The sequence below is a fragment of the Lepidochelys olivacea genome, assembly GCF_965140295.1.
Source record: "Lepidochelys olivacea isolate rLepOli2 genome assembly, chromosome: 3".
Taxonomy (NCBI): domain Eukaryota; kingdom Metazoa; phylum Chordata; order Testudines; family Cheloniidae; genus Lepidochelys; species Lepidochelys olivacea.
In genome coordinates, this window is record NC_140413.1 from 140,900,257 (window position 1) to 140,915,029 (window position 14,773).

The following is a 14,773-nucleotide window of genomic DNA, read 5'->3' on the forward strand; positions in this document are numbered from 1 at the left end:
GCTTAGCTGACCTCTAGCTTTTTACCTTTAATCTGAAAGGGACTTTCAGAATATGCAGTTTCATTTGTTTACAGTCAAAACGTTTTACCATTATAATGCTCCATGTTTATGAATGGCATTAGGCAAAATAAGGATAACTCCACATTTAATATTTAACCAATTACATTGTTAACAAAGGCTCAAATTATAGCTCTTAGACCCTATGGAATGCTAGGATGGGTGGAAATCTGTAACATCTACACGATGGTGGAGGAGGATGCTATAAATTTGCAGAATAGGATGCTTAACATTTTTCTGGGGAAAACACATTCGCCTGCTACCCCTGTAACTGGCATTAGAAAAGGTTCAGAAAAGGGCAACTAAAATGATTAGGGGTTTGGAACAGGTCCCATATGAGGAGAGATTAAAGAGGCTAGGACTTTTCAGCTTGGAAAAGAGGAGACTAAGGGAGGATATGATAGAGGTATATAAAATCATGAGTGGTGTGGAGAAAGTGAATAAGGAAAAGTTATTTACTTGTTCTTATAATATAAGAACTAGGGGCCACCAAATGAAATTAATGGGCAGCAGGTTTAAAACAAATAAAAGCAAGTTCTTCACTCAGTGCACAGTCAACCTGTGGAACTCCTTGCCTGAGGAGGTTGTGAAGGCTAGGACTATGACAAGGTTTAAAAGAGAACCTCCATGAATTTATCCAGTTAAGTCCATTAGTGGCTATTAGCCAGGATGGGTAAGGAATGGTGTCCCTAGCCCCTTTTTGTCAGAGAGTGGAGATGGATGGCAGGAGAGAGATCACTTGATCATTACCTGTTAGGTTCACACCCTCTGGGGCACCTGGCATTGGCCACTGTTGGTAGACAGGATACTGGGCTGGATGGACCTTTGGTCTGACCCAATATGGCCATTCTTACGTTATGTTCTTAACACCTCTAGAAAAGAGGTACCTGGCATTCCTTCCCAGCCAGTGCTAAGTGGTACAGGATGTGGTGGGGCCACATCCACCCTCTGTCCTATGCAGACATGCCTCCTGCAGCACTGTCACTGGTACTAGTGGACCTTGCTTAGTGTTAAGGGAGTACAAACAGCTGCATTATGACTGCCTTCTACACAGAGATGGTAGAGGGAAAGGAGCTCTCTGTCTTCTTTCCCCATTCTGTCCAGCACATCTGCATATGGGCAGCTGTAATTTGGCACAAATTAAGGAAAACTAACTTTCTTGCCCCTTCTGGTCCATAACCTATTGTTTAATTTGAGTGAATTGAAACAAGATTGAATGTGTCAACTTTATACCTCTAGTAAGAGTGGGAAGAGTTGAAAAAATGGTCATTTTGTACATAAAGATTTCCGGTATTATGCATCTATGTATTATAGGGGATGTTGTATACTACTACTGTAAGTTGGGTACAGATGAAAGTACAATATTCTAGTCATAATTGTATAAAATGTATTTCATTATCATTTATTAAATATGAAGGAATCTAGTAACAATACAAACAAATTATTTACAGTTTCAGGAATGATTTTAAGACTAGAAATTTAGGGAACACAGGGTCTTCTCACTTGAATATTGAAGACCTTTGATTTCTAGGTAAGACGTTTTAGCCCAGTTTAGGTCAATAGTAACAGAAACTAATCAATATAAAATGGTGGTCTAAATGCAGTTCCCACTGGACATAGACCTCATATTTGTCAAATGCTGGTTGTCAGACTCAATAGGAAAAACTAAGAACTAAATGAGCTGATTTCTGCAAAGATGGATAGGATACCTTGGGGGGCCCAGTAAGGACATTATCACTCCTGATCAGTGATGAGCTGCCAAAATCTTAACAACCGGTTCCCTCCTCACCCCACGAGGGGATCGTGGCCCGCGCCCCTCCCTCCCCGGACTCCTGCCCCATCCAACCCCCCCGCATTCCTTGATGCCCCACCCCCACCCCGGGACCCCTACCCATCCACCCCTGTCCCCTGACTGCCCCCAGAACTAGACAGAAGGTCTCGTGAGCTACTGTAGTGAGTGCCCACCCCACCCCACCACGCCCCTAAGAGCCAGAGGGACCTGCCGGGGGAAGAGGTGGGGAGTCCCGGTGGTGCTTACCTGGGGTGGCTCCCAGGAAGCATCCGGCAGGTCCCTCTGGCTCCTAGGGGCGGGGTAGCGTAGCTGGGGGGGAACAGGGGGCGCGGCCGCTCCCCCCACTGATCACATCAAAAGTGGCGCTTTAGGCGCCGTCTCCATGGGTGCTCTGGGGCTGGAGCTCCCACGGGGAAAATTTGGTGGGTGCATAGCCCCCACCGGCAGCTCCCCACCCCGCACCCGGCCCCAGCTCACCTCCGCTCCGCCTCCGCCCCTGAACGCGCCACCCCTCTCTGCTTCTTCACGCCCCCTCCCCCCACCCCCAGCTTCCCTCAAATCAGCAGTTCGCCTGGGAAGCTGGGGAGGGCTGAGAAGCAGGCGGAGGCTTCGCGCTCAGGCTGAAGGAGGCGGAGGTAAGCTGGGGCAGGGAGCGGTTCCCCTGCGCGCCCCCCAGGTTACCTGCTGTTGTGTGGGCAGCCCTCCTCGCCCGCCCCACCCCCAGCTCACCTCTGCTCCGCCTCCCTGGGCCTGAGCGTGAAGCCACCGCCTGCTTCTCAGCCCTCCCCAGCTTCCTGCGTGAACAGCTGATTCGTAGGAAGCCAGAGGGGCAGAGAAGCAGAGCAGGGCGGTGCGTTCAGGCCCAGGGAGGCGGAGTGGAGGTGAGCTGGGGCCGGGCGCAGGGTGGGGAGCTGCCGGTTGGTGCTCTGCACCCACCAAATTTTCCCCATGGGTGCTCCAGCCCTGGAGCACCCATGGAGTCGGCACCTAAGGCACCACTTTTGGCCGGTTGTTAAATTTAGAAGCCCTTCTAGAACCAGTTGTCACGGGACAACTGGTTCTAAAAGGGCTTCTAAATTTAACAACCAGTTCCAGCGAACCGGATCCAGCTCACCACTGCTCCTGATCCTGTACCTGCTGGGTATATGGAGGACTTCAAAGCCTAGTGTTTGCCAATCTGATGCCCCTCATGAACATAACATTCTCAAATTTAAGAAAAACCAATAAGAGTGAATATGACATTTATGGTAGTTTGTCACAAAAGGCTTTGGTCCATTATCACCTCAGATACCCTCTTTGTTGAGTTACCTGCATGTCCGTTGTGAATGAGACTTCTTGGTCATCCTACCAGAAAGAGGCAGTAAGGACAACTGTTCAAAGGCCTGGTAGTGTTAGGTGATGCTCACACTCCATTTATGATGTCAAGAGAAGTAGAAGGCACACTGCACCTTGCAAGATTATGCCCTAATGAAGAGTTGCTGGAAAGGTTGAAATAAATGTTTGTGGGTGTCTGGGGGAAGAAGTGGCTTAGATTTTTCAGAAATTCTTAAGTTTAGCCATTCTTTGGTAAATTGTGATTAGATCATTATCCCATGTTCAAATGCCTGGAATTTAAACCATATTTTTAAAAAAGTAGGGGCGGGGTGAATAAGAAAATATTTTAAATCTTTCTATCAAGTCTTAATTTTATAAATATAAAAATATAATTTCTAGTGAATGAACTGGATTCTTTGCTGACCTCCCAGAATACATTCATAGCAAAATTAAAGGAGGAATGTTGTACGCTGGCAAGGAAGCTGGAACATGTAACAGAAAAAAACAGGTAGGTGTCATTTTTACACTAGCCTTGCTACTTAAAAGTGAGTTACTGTATTTTTTTATTTATATTTATTATTCTCTTCTTCTAAAACCTGTTATCCACACCTATTCCAAATCTGTTATGACATCTGCAACTTGAGAAACCAAGATGGGATTTTGCCCAGGGTATTTCTAATTTTACACTTTTCAAATGATGTTTCCATTTAAATTACTTGGACTATTCAGATCTGAGAAATCACATATTATACTCTTCTTAGGATTAGTATTCTTCAAATAAAAATTAATAAATTTAAAAGTCAATTTGCTACAATTCTAATGTTGTTTGAAATTATGTTAAAAATAATAAATATGTCACACGAAGAAGCTGAATTCTGTTGAGTATCTGGGGTTAAATGACTTAAATTTTTTTAAATAAGTCATTTAGTTTACAGTAGCACACACTAGCTAGTGGTTCGGGATCTTCATCACATCTTCCCTCTCCGCAAACTCTTGTGAAAATTGCTGCTCAGTAAGTGTCTGATTCTATAGCCTCCATTCATGTGACATTACCATTGAGGTAAATGGTTCTACATGTGGAACAACTAAAAAATTAGACTATAAAGTAGTTGAGTAATAGTAGGAGTTTAGAGTTGCACTATATCCATATACAGTATAGTGTTCATATACAGTATAGTGTTATGTCCTGTTCATAACATGTCCTTAAGCTAGAAGAAGGTTATTCTGCAAAGAATTGGGATACTTTGTGGTTCTAGCATTGAGATTCTGTGTTCATATGTGATATAAATAAAATAAGCCATTTGATTTTGTATTCCAAAAGAGTGAAACTCACCTCTTTGCAGAGAGCCTTCACAGGCCTATCCCCCATTAAATCTTACTTGCAGGACAAAGTGAGTATTGAGTGGAGCGTGGACTTTATGCATACTCTCCATATGGGGTGAATTTCATCCAAAGTGAATTTGGTAAGCAAAGGATTTGGAGAAGGGATTAAAATGGAGGGAATGTAAAATGGGTCAGTTTAAAAAGAGACTCCCCTGTTGCAAATGTGATGCTGGTTCCTCGGGAGGTAAACAAGTAACACTTTTGCCAGTCAATCTGCCTTTCAGATTGTCCAGCATTGTAAGAGTAACATAAGACTCACAAAATAGGAAGTATTCAGAGAGCTGGTGAAGCTTGAAGCCATAATTGGCTGCAGGCAAAGTAATAATTTAAAATAATTGAAATAGGAATTATTCCACCTGTTCACATTACGTAGAATCATAAAATACCAGGGTTGGAAGGGACCTCAGGAGGTCATCTAGTCCAACCCCCTGCTCAAAGCAGGACCAATCCCCTACTAAATCATCTCAACTAGGGCTTTGTCAAGCCTGACCTTAAAAATATCTAAGGAAGGAGATTCCACCGCCTCCCTAGATAACCCATTCCAGTTTTTCACAACCCTCCTAGTGAAAAAGTTTTTCTTAATATCCAACCTAAACCTCCCCCACTGCAACTTGAAACCATTACTCCTTGTTCTGTCATCTGCTACCACTGAGAACAGTCTAGATCCATCCTTTTTGGAACCCCCTTTCAGGTAGTTGAAAGCAGCTATCAAATCCCCCCTCATTCTTCTCTTCTGCAGCCTAAATAATCCCAGTCCCCTCAGCCTCTCCTCATAAGTCATGTGCTCCAGCCCCCTAATAATTTTTGTTGCCCTCCACTGGACTCTTTCCAATTTTTCCACATCCTTCTTGTAGTGTGGGACCCAAAACTGGAGACAGTACTCCAGATGAGGCCTCACCAATGTGGAATAGAGGGGAATGATCATGTCCCTTAATCTGTTGGCAATGCTCCTACTTATGCAGACCAAAATGCCATTAGCCTTCTTGGCAACAAGGGCGCACTGTTGACTCTCATCCAGCTTCTTGTCCACTGTAACCCCTAGGTCCTTTTCTGCAGAACTGCTGCCTAACCACTTGGTCTCGAGTCTGTAGCAGTGCATGGGTTTCTTCCGTCCTAAGTGGAGGACTCTGCACTTGTCCTTGTTGAACCTCATCAGTTTTCTTTTGACCCAACCCTCTAATTTGTCTCGGTCCCTCTGTATCCTATCTTTACCCTCCAGTGTATCTACCACTCCTCCCAGTTTAGTGTCATCTGCAAACTTGCTGAGGGTGCAGTCCACGCCATCCTCCAGATCATTAATGAGGTGGGTTGAGGCTGACATAATTGGAATGGAGGGAATGGCGGTTTGATTCAATCCAGAAACAAGAATGGATAAGTTGGGAGAGGCAGAATTGTCAAGGGTCTTGAAGGTGAGGACAAGAAGATTGAAATAAAGATGGTGGAAAATGGGAAGCTAGTAGAGGGATTTGGTGAGATGAGGTTAGAATTGCAGACAAGAAAGATGATTTTAGCAGTTGTGATTTGAATGACCAGAGGAAGTAATGTGTAGAGTGCCCAGTGTGCCATTGGCTTTCCCATCCTCTCTTGCAGATTTCATAATATGGTGCCTATATATATTATTCAAAACAGATTCTGATCATATAGTTTATTCAGTGTGCCCTATTTGTCTGAATGGAAGACACTTTTGCTGCATTCTGGAATAGTGGCCAAACCATAGGCTTCAGTTACTGCCAAAATCCTGGATTCTACACAGCACATTAGAGTGACTAGTCTAGTGATTAGAGCAGAGGTCTGGGATCAGAACATATGATTTCTCTTCCTAGATATGTTGTTTGCCATGCTACTTGGGAACCTCCGTGACTCAGTTTCCCCATTGGTAAAATGTGGATAATACTTAACACGAGTCCTATGATGCTATATTAATTAATGTGTGTAAAAACACTTAAGCTTTTGCAATAAGAGATCCAATAGAAGTATAGACTTATATAAGATGTTTGCACATTTAGAAGAAGCAGACTAAGTTTAAGCTTTACAAATGCATTTATATGAAATGTTACCTCCAGCTATGTACCTACCTCACTATACTTCATACATGGTTCCTGTATGATTACTGTAATATGTTTTTTGTTAGGTAAAACCTTTTATTGTGAGCTAACCCCTACCTAGGGCTAGATAGATCTCAGGACAGAATACTGAACAGATTATACACCCCTCAGGCTGCATAGAAGATAGTGTATATTAAGGTACAGTATATACATGCAAGTGTAAAAAAATCAAAATGTAGTCCTTTGGAGGGTTTTTTGTGTTATTTGGTTCATTTTTTCTGATTGTTACTGTCTGAGTTCCTAGACTTGTGGATTGATGCTTAACACTGCCCATTGTGTATTTGTGATTTGCGTTTTGTAATTAAGGGGAACAATGGGAGTCCATTGGGTCTCGTTATATATAATGGTTGGTTTAATTTGTTTCACTTCTATCTTGTTAATTGTAAATTGATCATTAAGATTTGAATTCTAATCTGTCACCAGGGTTGTGAGTATTGAAGCTAGAGCAATGATCCTGGTTTTAATCACTGATGATGAGAAACAAATTTTACAATTTTGGTACATATTGCAGTTCATATATTTTAACACTGTATTTTATGGTGTTATAAATATTGTTAAATGACTTTTAGTGTAGTTTTACTGTTTGGACTATAATGTATAAATTATATTACTGGTTTGGCAACAGTAGGTGTCCAACTGTGTGAGTTTAATTGAAGTAAAGGACATACACCCGATTGAACTATTTTTCTGCATGTTTGGTTGATGTTCTGTTTAGAGACTGCACTCATTACACTCAACACCAGCAGTAGCTTGCCCAAGCTAGTGGTACCAGGATGTGAAATCTGTGTTCAAAACCAAATCATTAAGATGATATGCTATCCACTTAAAGAAGAATTATCCCAATCCCAATTATGTCAATAAAAATGTTACTTTATAGCACTTGTCATTGTAATACTATAAAATTGACTGGTTTTCTGAGGAGTAAGAATAGACATTGTTGAATAAAACAGCTAAGCTCTGATTCTGTACTGTGGCTGTAAGAAGTACAGTGCAAAAGACACAGTGTAGAAGGAAGTAGGGGAAAAGAACTTTTACTGAATCCAAGTGTTTAAAAGAAAATCATGAATCAGACCTCCAAAAATGGAGTGACTTAAAAATTATGTTTTAAAAAAAATTGAATATTTATTTGCCTCCTGGATTTTTAATTTTAGGGTGCCCTTAGGTTATGTTTTCAAAACTTTCACAGCAGTTCGGGATAGAAATTACCCTTTGTTTTAAATGGAGGCTGAGATTCTTACATAATCACACGAATCTTGGCGCTCTAGGAAAAACACCAAATATCTAGAGACTTGAGATAAAATTGTGGGAGTTGGCAGCACTGCAAAGTGGTGTATTATAAGCCATCTTTCTGCTGTCCAAGTTCTGGGCTTCTGCAGGGGCTGGTGTAGCCAGTGATGTAAATTAGAGTAGCTATGAGCTGCTCAGACTTAACAGCGGCTTCCTGAGGGCTGTATCGTAACCCAGAATCTCCACAGTGCTATGTGCTATAGTGTTGCCCCTCATCCTTCCAACATGCTTCCCTTCCATACCCAGCACGTGAGGGTTTATGAGGAGAGCAGAGGCAAACCAGTTACACTGGCCCTATGCTGCTTTCTCCCCCATTCTACTGCAGCCTTTTTATGTCTTATATGCCACCAGAGCAGCACCTGGGTATCACAATTGGAAGAGAATTTCTCCCCTAGAATTCAGTCATTCCATTAGGCACATGTTTCTCAATTTTTCCAGACGATTGTACCCCTTTCAGGAGTCTGATTTGTCTTGCGTACCCCAAGTTTTACCTCACAGAAAAACTACTTGCTTACAAAATAAGAGCTAAAAATACAAGTGTCACAGCACACTATTACTGAAAAATTGCTTAGTTTCTCATTTTTACCATATAATTGTAAAATAAATCAATTAGAATATTAATATTGTACTTACATTTCAGTGTATAATATATAGAGCAGTATAAACAAGTCATTGCCTGTGAAATTTCAGTTTGTACTGACTTTGCTAATGGTTTTTTAGGTAGCTTGTTGTAAAACTAGGCAGATATCTAGATGAGTTGATGGTACCCCCTGGAAGACCTCTGAGTACCCCCATGGGCACACATACCTCTCATTCAGAACCACTGCACTAGGATATATTCATAACTTATATTTAGTTTCACTAGTTACAATAGTAATGGTATGCTATGGATATGTGATGATGATAATTTGCTCTTAATGACTTTTCTGTCAAAATGACTCAAGACACTTAATATATCTTCATCTATTAAGTCTTACAGTGCCCTGTGAGGTACTAAGTTGTATTATCCCCATTTTACACATGGGTAAACTGAGATGTTGAAAGATGAAATTACTGTCATGTACAATGAATAAAACGTGATCCTTGCTATTCATCTTCTGATAAATGTACTCTGAAGCTCAACGTAGCAGTTTTGGCTTATTAATAAAATTAATACTTTGCTCTTATAATAGTACCTTTTACTCATAGGTCTCAACGTGTTTTATAAACCATTCAGTAATTAATCTGAAAAACCCTGTGAGGTGGGTTGCTGATATTTATTTGTATTTCTGTAGCACCTATGAGACCTCAAGTCATGCACTGGACCCATTGTGCTAGGAGCTGCACAAACACAGAACAAAAAGACAGTCCCGTCCCCTAAGAGGTTACAATCAGAGTAAACAGTTGATGGCAACAAACATCACATTATTTCCATTATATTTTATTTATTTTATGTTTGGTGGGTTTAGTTAGGAATGATAAGCTAAAGGAAAGGGAGAGGGGATGTTGAAGGGAGAAGCAATGAGGGGGACAGGGAAGGGGAGAAGAGGAGTGACGCTAAGATGAAGAGACACTGGAGAAAGGGGAAATGGAAGGAGAAGGTTGGAGCAACCAATCAGCACAGGGCAGAGAAAGTCCAGTCAAAACTGTAGAAAGTTCTCTGAATGGCTAAAGGATCCCACTTTGGCTTCTTCCGTCCCTGCAGGCTGGAGTTTCTGTCTGGCTCCTCTCTGCAGTCTTCTCCCAAGCCCACATGATGGTGGGAAGGGGAGACACCACCTTGGTCCTAGTGCCCCCACAGTTGGGGAGTCTTCCTTGACCGTTATTCCCTTTTATATATTAGGAAATTCAAATAAATGATTTGTCCAAAGCTGCTGAAGGAGTCTGTGTCAGAGCCAGGATTAGAACTGAAGAGTGCCTGGTTTCCAGTTCTGTACTGTATCTAGCACATGGACACAGAGGACTAGATTCACAGAAGGACTTATGTGCGTATGTCCAATATTTATGTCCCACTGACATTCACAAAATTGCTTAGCTGCCACTTAACCCCGGAAGCACCTAATGTCCCCAACGCATCCGAGTTTCTGCTGGTAGGTATGCACAAAGCCACCCCAGTCCTCATTCCACTCCACAACTAATGAACTGCTCAAAGACCTCTGTTCTGCTTAAACCCTGTCAGGATTGTCAAACTAGGCATTCCATCGCCTATTTGCTTTCAGGTCCTGATCTATTGTAAATCTGATACAACTCCATTGACCTCATTTGACACCAAAAATGGCCAATTGTCTTTAAAATCACTCCTTAGTCTGATTGTCCACACCAAGCAAGGGGAATTGTGATCTTGCATAAGTGGGTTTTTACATATCTATAAGTGAGAGGCCGCTCTTATTATAACTGGGTTACCAAAAAGTGGCATACCAGAGTGTCATGTCTCCAGATGCTAGGATGTGGCTTACTAGGTAAAATGTTTGTTTCTGTAGGTTCTAATAAGAGCCTATTTACACATACATGTACAGAAGTCTTTATAAAGGTTGAGACTACATAGTGATGGCCCACTATAGGATGAAATCTGACAACATCCATCACCACTGTGTTTTTACTACTTTAGGTCTGAAGTCAGCCAGCTTAGTCAGGAAAATGAGTATGTTCATGACAGACTGGAGAAGATGCAGAAAAGAAATGATGAATTGGAAGAACAGTGTATCCAGCATGGGAGAATGCATGAGAGAATGAAGCTGAGGTAGGAAGTTCTATTAATCAGTCCATATGTGGTATACTATGCAATACCTGTTGTGTTGTATAAACAAGAAAAAAACCTTAGTTTTTATTTTATGAAAATGACCAAAACCTCAGACCATCCTTTGTTTGTTCTTTTTGCTTGTGCTGTTTTGGATAAACAGCAGGAAAGCATGTTCAGTTTCCACAGTACTCTGAAGAATGTAGACCTAAATTGATTTAGCATATGTGTTGTATGCTGTTTCTGCTGTTTGGGCTGTCTCAGATGAATTGTCATAAGAACAGTCATACTGGGTCACACCAGTGGTCCATCTAGCACAATATCCCATCTTTCAGTGTTGGCCAGTGCCAGATGCTTCAGAGGGAACAAACAGAACAGGGCAATTTATCAAGTGATCCATCTCCTGTTGTCCAGTTCCAGCTTTTAGCAGTCAGAGGTTTAGGAACACCCAAAGCATGGGGTTGCATCCCTGATCATCTTGGCTAATAGCCATTGATGGACCTATTCTCCATGAACTTATCTAATGCTTATTTGAACCAATTATACTTTTGGCCTTCACAACATCCCCTGGCAATGAGTTCCACAGGTTGACTGTGCATGGTGTGAAGTACTTCCTTATGTTTGTTTTAAACCTGGTGCCTATTAATTTCATTGTGTGACCCCTAGTTCTGGTGTTATGTGAAGAGGTAAATAATATTTCCGTATTCAATTTCTCTACACCATTCATAAATTTATAGACCTCTGTCATATTTCCCCTTCTCCCCCAAGTCATGTCTTGTCTAAGTTGAAGAGTACCAGTCTTTTTAACCTCTCCTCATATGGAAGCTGTTCCATACCGGTAATCATTTTTGTTGCCCTTCTCTGTACTTTTTTAATTCTATTATATCTTTGCTGAGATGGGGCGACCAGAACTGCACATGGTATTTAAGGTGTGGATGAACCATTCATTTATGTAGTGGCATTATATTTTCTGTCTTACCTATCCTTTTCCTTATGGTTGCTAACATTCTGTTAGCTTTTTTGACTGCTGCTGTGCCTTGAGTAGGTGTTTTCAGAAAACTATCCACAATGACTCCAAGATCTTTCTTGAGTGGTAATAGCTGACTTAGACCTCATCATTTTTTATGTATAGTTGGGATATGGTTATCTAGCGTGCATTACTTTGCATTTGTCAACATTTAATTTCATCTGCCATTTTGGTACCTCATCACACAGTTTTGTTAGATCCCTTTGTAATCCGCTTTGGATTTATGTATCTTCAGTAATTTTGTATCATCTGCAGACTTTGACACATCGCTCTTTACCCTTTTTTCCAGATCATTTATGAATATGTTGAACAGCACTGGTCCCAGTACTGATCCTTGTGGGCAGTCTGCTATTTATATCTCTCCATTGTGAAAACTGACTATTTTGTTACTACCCTTTGTTTCCTGACTTTTAACCAGTTACTGATCTATGAGAGGGCCTTCCCTTTTATCCCATGACTGCACACTTTGATTAAGAGGATTTGGTGAGGGACTTTATCAAAGACTTTCTGAAAGTCCAAGTACACTTGAACCACCAGATCAACCTTGTGCACGTGTTTTTGACACACCCCCCACCCTACCCCCCGTGCCAAGAACGATAGTGCATTGTTGAGGCATGATTTCCCTTTACAAAAGCTATGTTGACTCTCCCCAGCATATCACATTCATCTGTGTGTCTGGTAATTCTGTTCTTTGCTGTAGTTTCAACCAGTTTGCCTGAAGTTAGGCTTACCAGTAAGTAATTGCTAGAATCGCCTCTGGAACCTTTTTTAAAAATTGATGTTACATTACCTATTCTCCAGTCATCTGATGTAAAGGCTGATTTAAGCAATAGTTTACATACCACAGTCTGCAATTTCATATTTGAGTTCTTTCAGAACTTTTGGGTGAATACCATCTGGTTGTGGTGATTTATTATTCTTTAATTTATCAATTTGTTCCCAAATCACCTCTATTAACACCTCAATCTGGGACAGTTGCTCAGATTTGTCACCTAAAAGAATAGCTCAGCTGTGGGAGTCTTCCTCATAATTTTGCAGTGAAGATCGATGCAAAGAATTCATTTAGCTTCACTGCAATAGCCTTGTCTTCCTTGAGTACTCCTTTAGCAACTCGATCATCCAGTGGCCCCACTGATTGATCATCAGAAACAGGAAGCCTGACAATCTTAAAATTTTATTAGTTTTTGTGTCTTTTCCTGGTTGCTCTTCAAATTCTTTTTTGTCCTGTTTAATTATGCTTTTACACTTGACTTGCCAGAGTTTATGCTACTTTCTGTTTTCTCAGTAGGATTTAAAAGATGTCTTTAACTGCTTCTTTTACTGTGTTGTTTAGTCCTGGTGGCATTTTTTTGGTCCTGTTTGAGCCTTATGGTGTTTTTTAAAAGTTCCCATGCATCTTGCAGGCATTTCACTCTTGTGACTTTATCTTTTAATTTTCATTTAACTAGCCTCCTCATTTTTGTGTAGTTCCCCTTTTTGAAGTCAAATGCTACTGTGGTTGGTTTCTTTGGTATTTCCTCCTCCACAAGAATGTTAAATTTAGTTATATAATGGTCACTATTACAAAGCGGTTCAGCTATATTCACATCTTGCAACAGATCCTGTGCACCACTTAGGACTAACATGTCTTTCTTTTGTGCCCTTATTTAATATGCTATATTTTTCAGTACTATTTTCTTAACACATCTAGTTATTTGTGTTTAATATAAACAAAAACCTGTCACTGGAAATCTAAGTATTAAGAGTATTATTAAAGTAGAAGCTGTTCGATTTTGACCAATAGCTTGGAAGTGCCAATTATTTGATATTATTTGAGTTACTCTTATGGAGGCATCTCCCCACTCAAGTAGTGCACCCCCATCCCTTAGTCATGTGGGCTGAGAATGAGGAAGGGCAGAAGCTTTTGAGGGTATAGCCAGCCCTCAAGGGTAGTAGAGACTTCCCCAGCAACATGGGAGTGGGAGCAGCTGCAGTGGGGCTGGTATGAAACTCTTCCTGGACATCGGTGATAGCACCATTCTGTATGCCAGAGACTCCAGTCCACTCTGTGCTGTGCAGGCAGCATTTAATGGCCATAAACTGGCCAAAAACAGCTGGGGCAGAATTTTGCCTGCATGGAGGAGATCAGCCAACGATTCCATCACCAGCCTCCTCATGCTCCTTCCACCCTGGGTTCTCAGTGTAATAGGAAGGAAGGGATGCTGGGAGGGAGTTTGGGCAGGACGATGAGGAAAGGGGCAGAGCAGAGTATAGCTCTGGTGCACCAAATCCTCCACTCTGGAGGGACTTCAAGCCAGTAGTGTAAGTTAGGGCTGCACAGGAGGGAGCTCTACGTTATGCTAGAACTGGACAGCCCTGAATCGGGGAGCGAGCTGCAACCAGCTCTCTACAACCCCCCGCTCCATATCAAGAGAGTTTAGATGACCAGAGTATCAAGGCCTATATGTTACACAGGGTGTTCTGTCTGGTGATTGTTTGCCCCTTCCCCCTCCTACCGCTGTCTAACAGAGTTCCTCTGCTGCCGGTCTCTGTCCCCCTTCCCTCCATTCTTCCTTTTCCTTCTTTGTTGCTTGCTTCCTCCCAGTAACTCATCCTGCTCCTGCCATTTCACCTCACTTCTGCCCCCACAGTTAAACTTCAAAGGAAAAAAAAGAGATTCTGAAATCTCAGATGGTGCATTTAGTCTGTGAAACCGGATGATTTCATTGCTACCCTCATCCTCCCTCTCCATGACACGCTCCCTTGGTTCCTTGCATTAGTTGTTTTATATTAGATTCCAGCCTTGGGGAGTGGGGAGCATGTCAGCCTATGTATTTGTACAGTGCCTAGCACAATGAAACTCTAATCTCACTTGAGCCTTTGGGCACGACCACAGTAAGTATAAGTACGAAAAAAAAGCTGGCTTTTTTATTATTGAAAGTTGAAAACTGTTATGTTGGGTTTTAGTTGGGTAAAATGGATTTTCATCTATAAAATATTGGTTTAGGTAGCTGATGTGGGATAAGTAAAAGTGAAGGCCTTACAAGTTATAAATTGGCTGCTAGTATAACAGCATCTGAAATGCTCTGTTTATGGAGCACACATTCACAGTG

At 41.6% G+C, this 14,773-nt stretch overlaps 1 protein-coding gene across 5 annotated transcripts in view; it reads left to right on the top strand.

Moving 5' to 3' along the window:
* SDCCAG8 (SHH signaling and ciliogenesis regulator SDCCAG8) overlaps positions 1–14,773 on the top strand; it is a 154,854-nt gene that overhangs the window by 87,329 nt on the left and 52,752 nt on the right. For 3 of the 5 annotated variants that reach the window (XM_084622214.1, XM_084622215.1, XM_084622216.1), the window contains 2 exons: positions 3,563–3,671; positions 10,526–10,657. The exons of 1 other annotated variant lie outside the window; for it this stretch is intronic. In XM_084622214.1, coding sequence (XP_084478340.1) covers positions 3,563–3,671; positions 10,526–10,657 — 241 coding nt within the window. The remainder of the gene's footprint in view (positions 1–3,562; positions 3,672–10,525; positions 10,658–14,773) is intronic. One more of the 5 variants, XM_084622217.1, reaches the window with a different exon arrangement.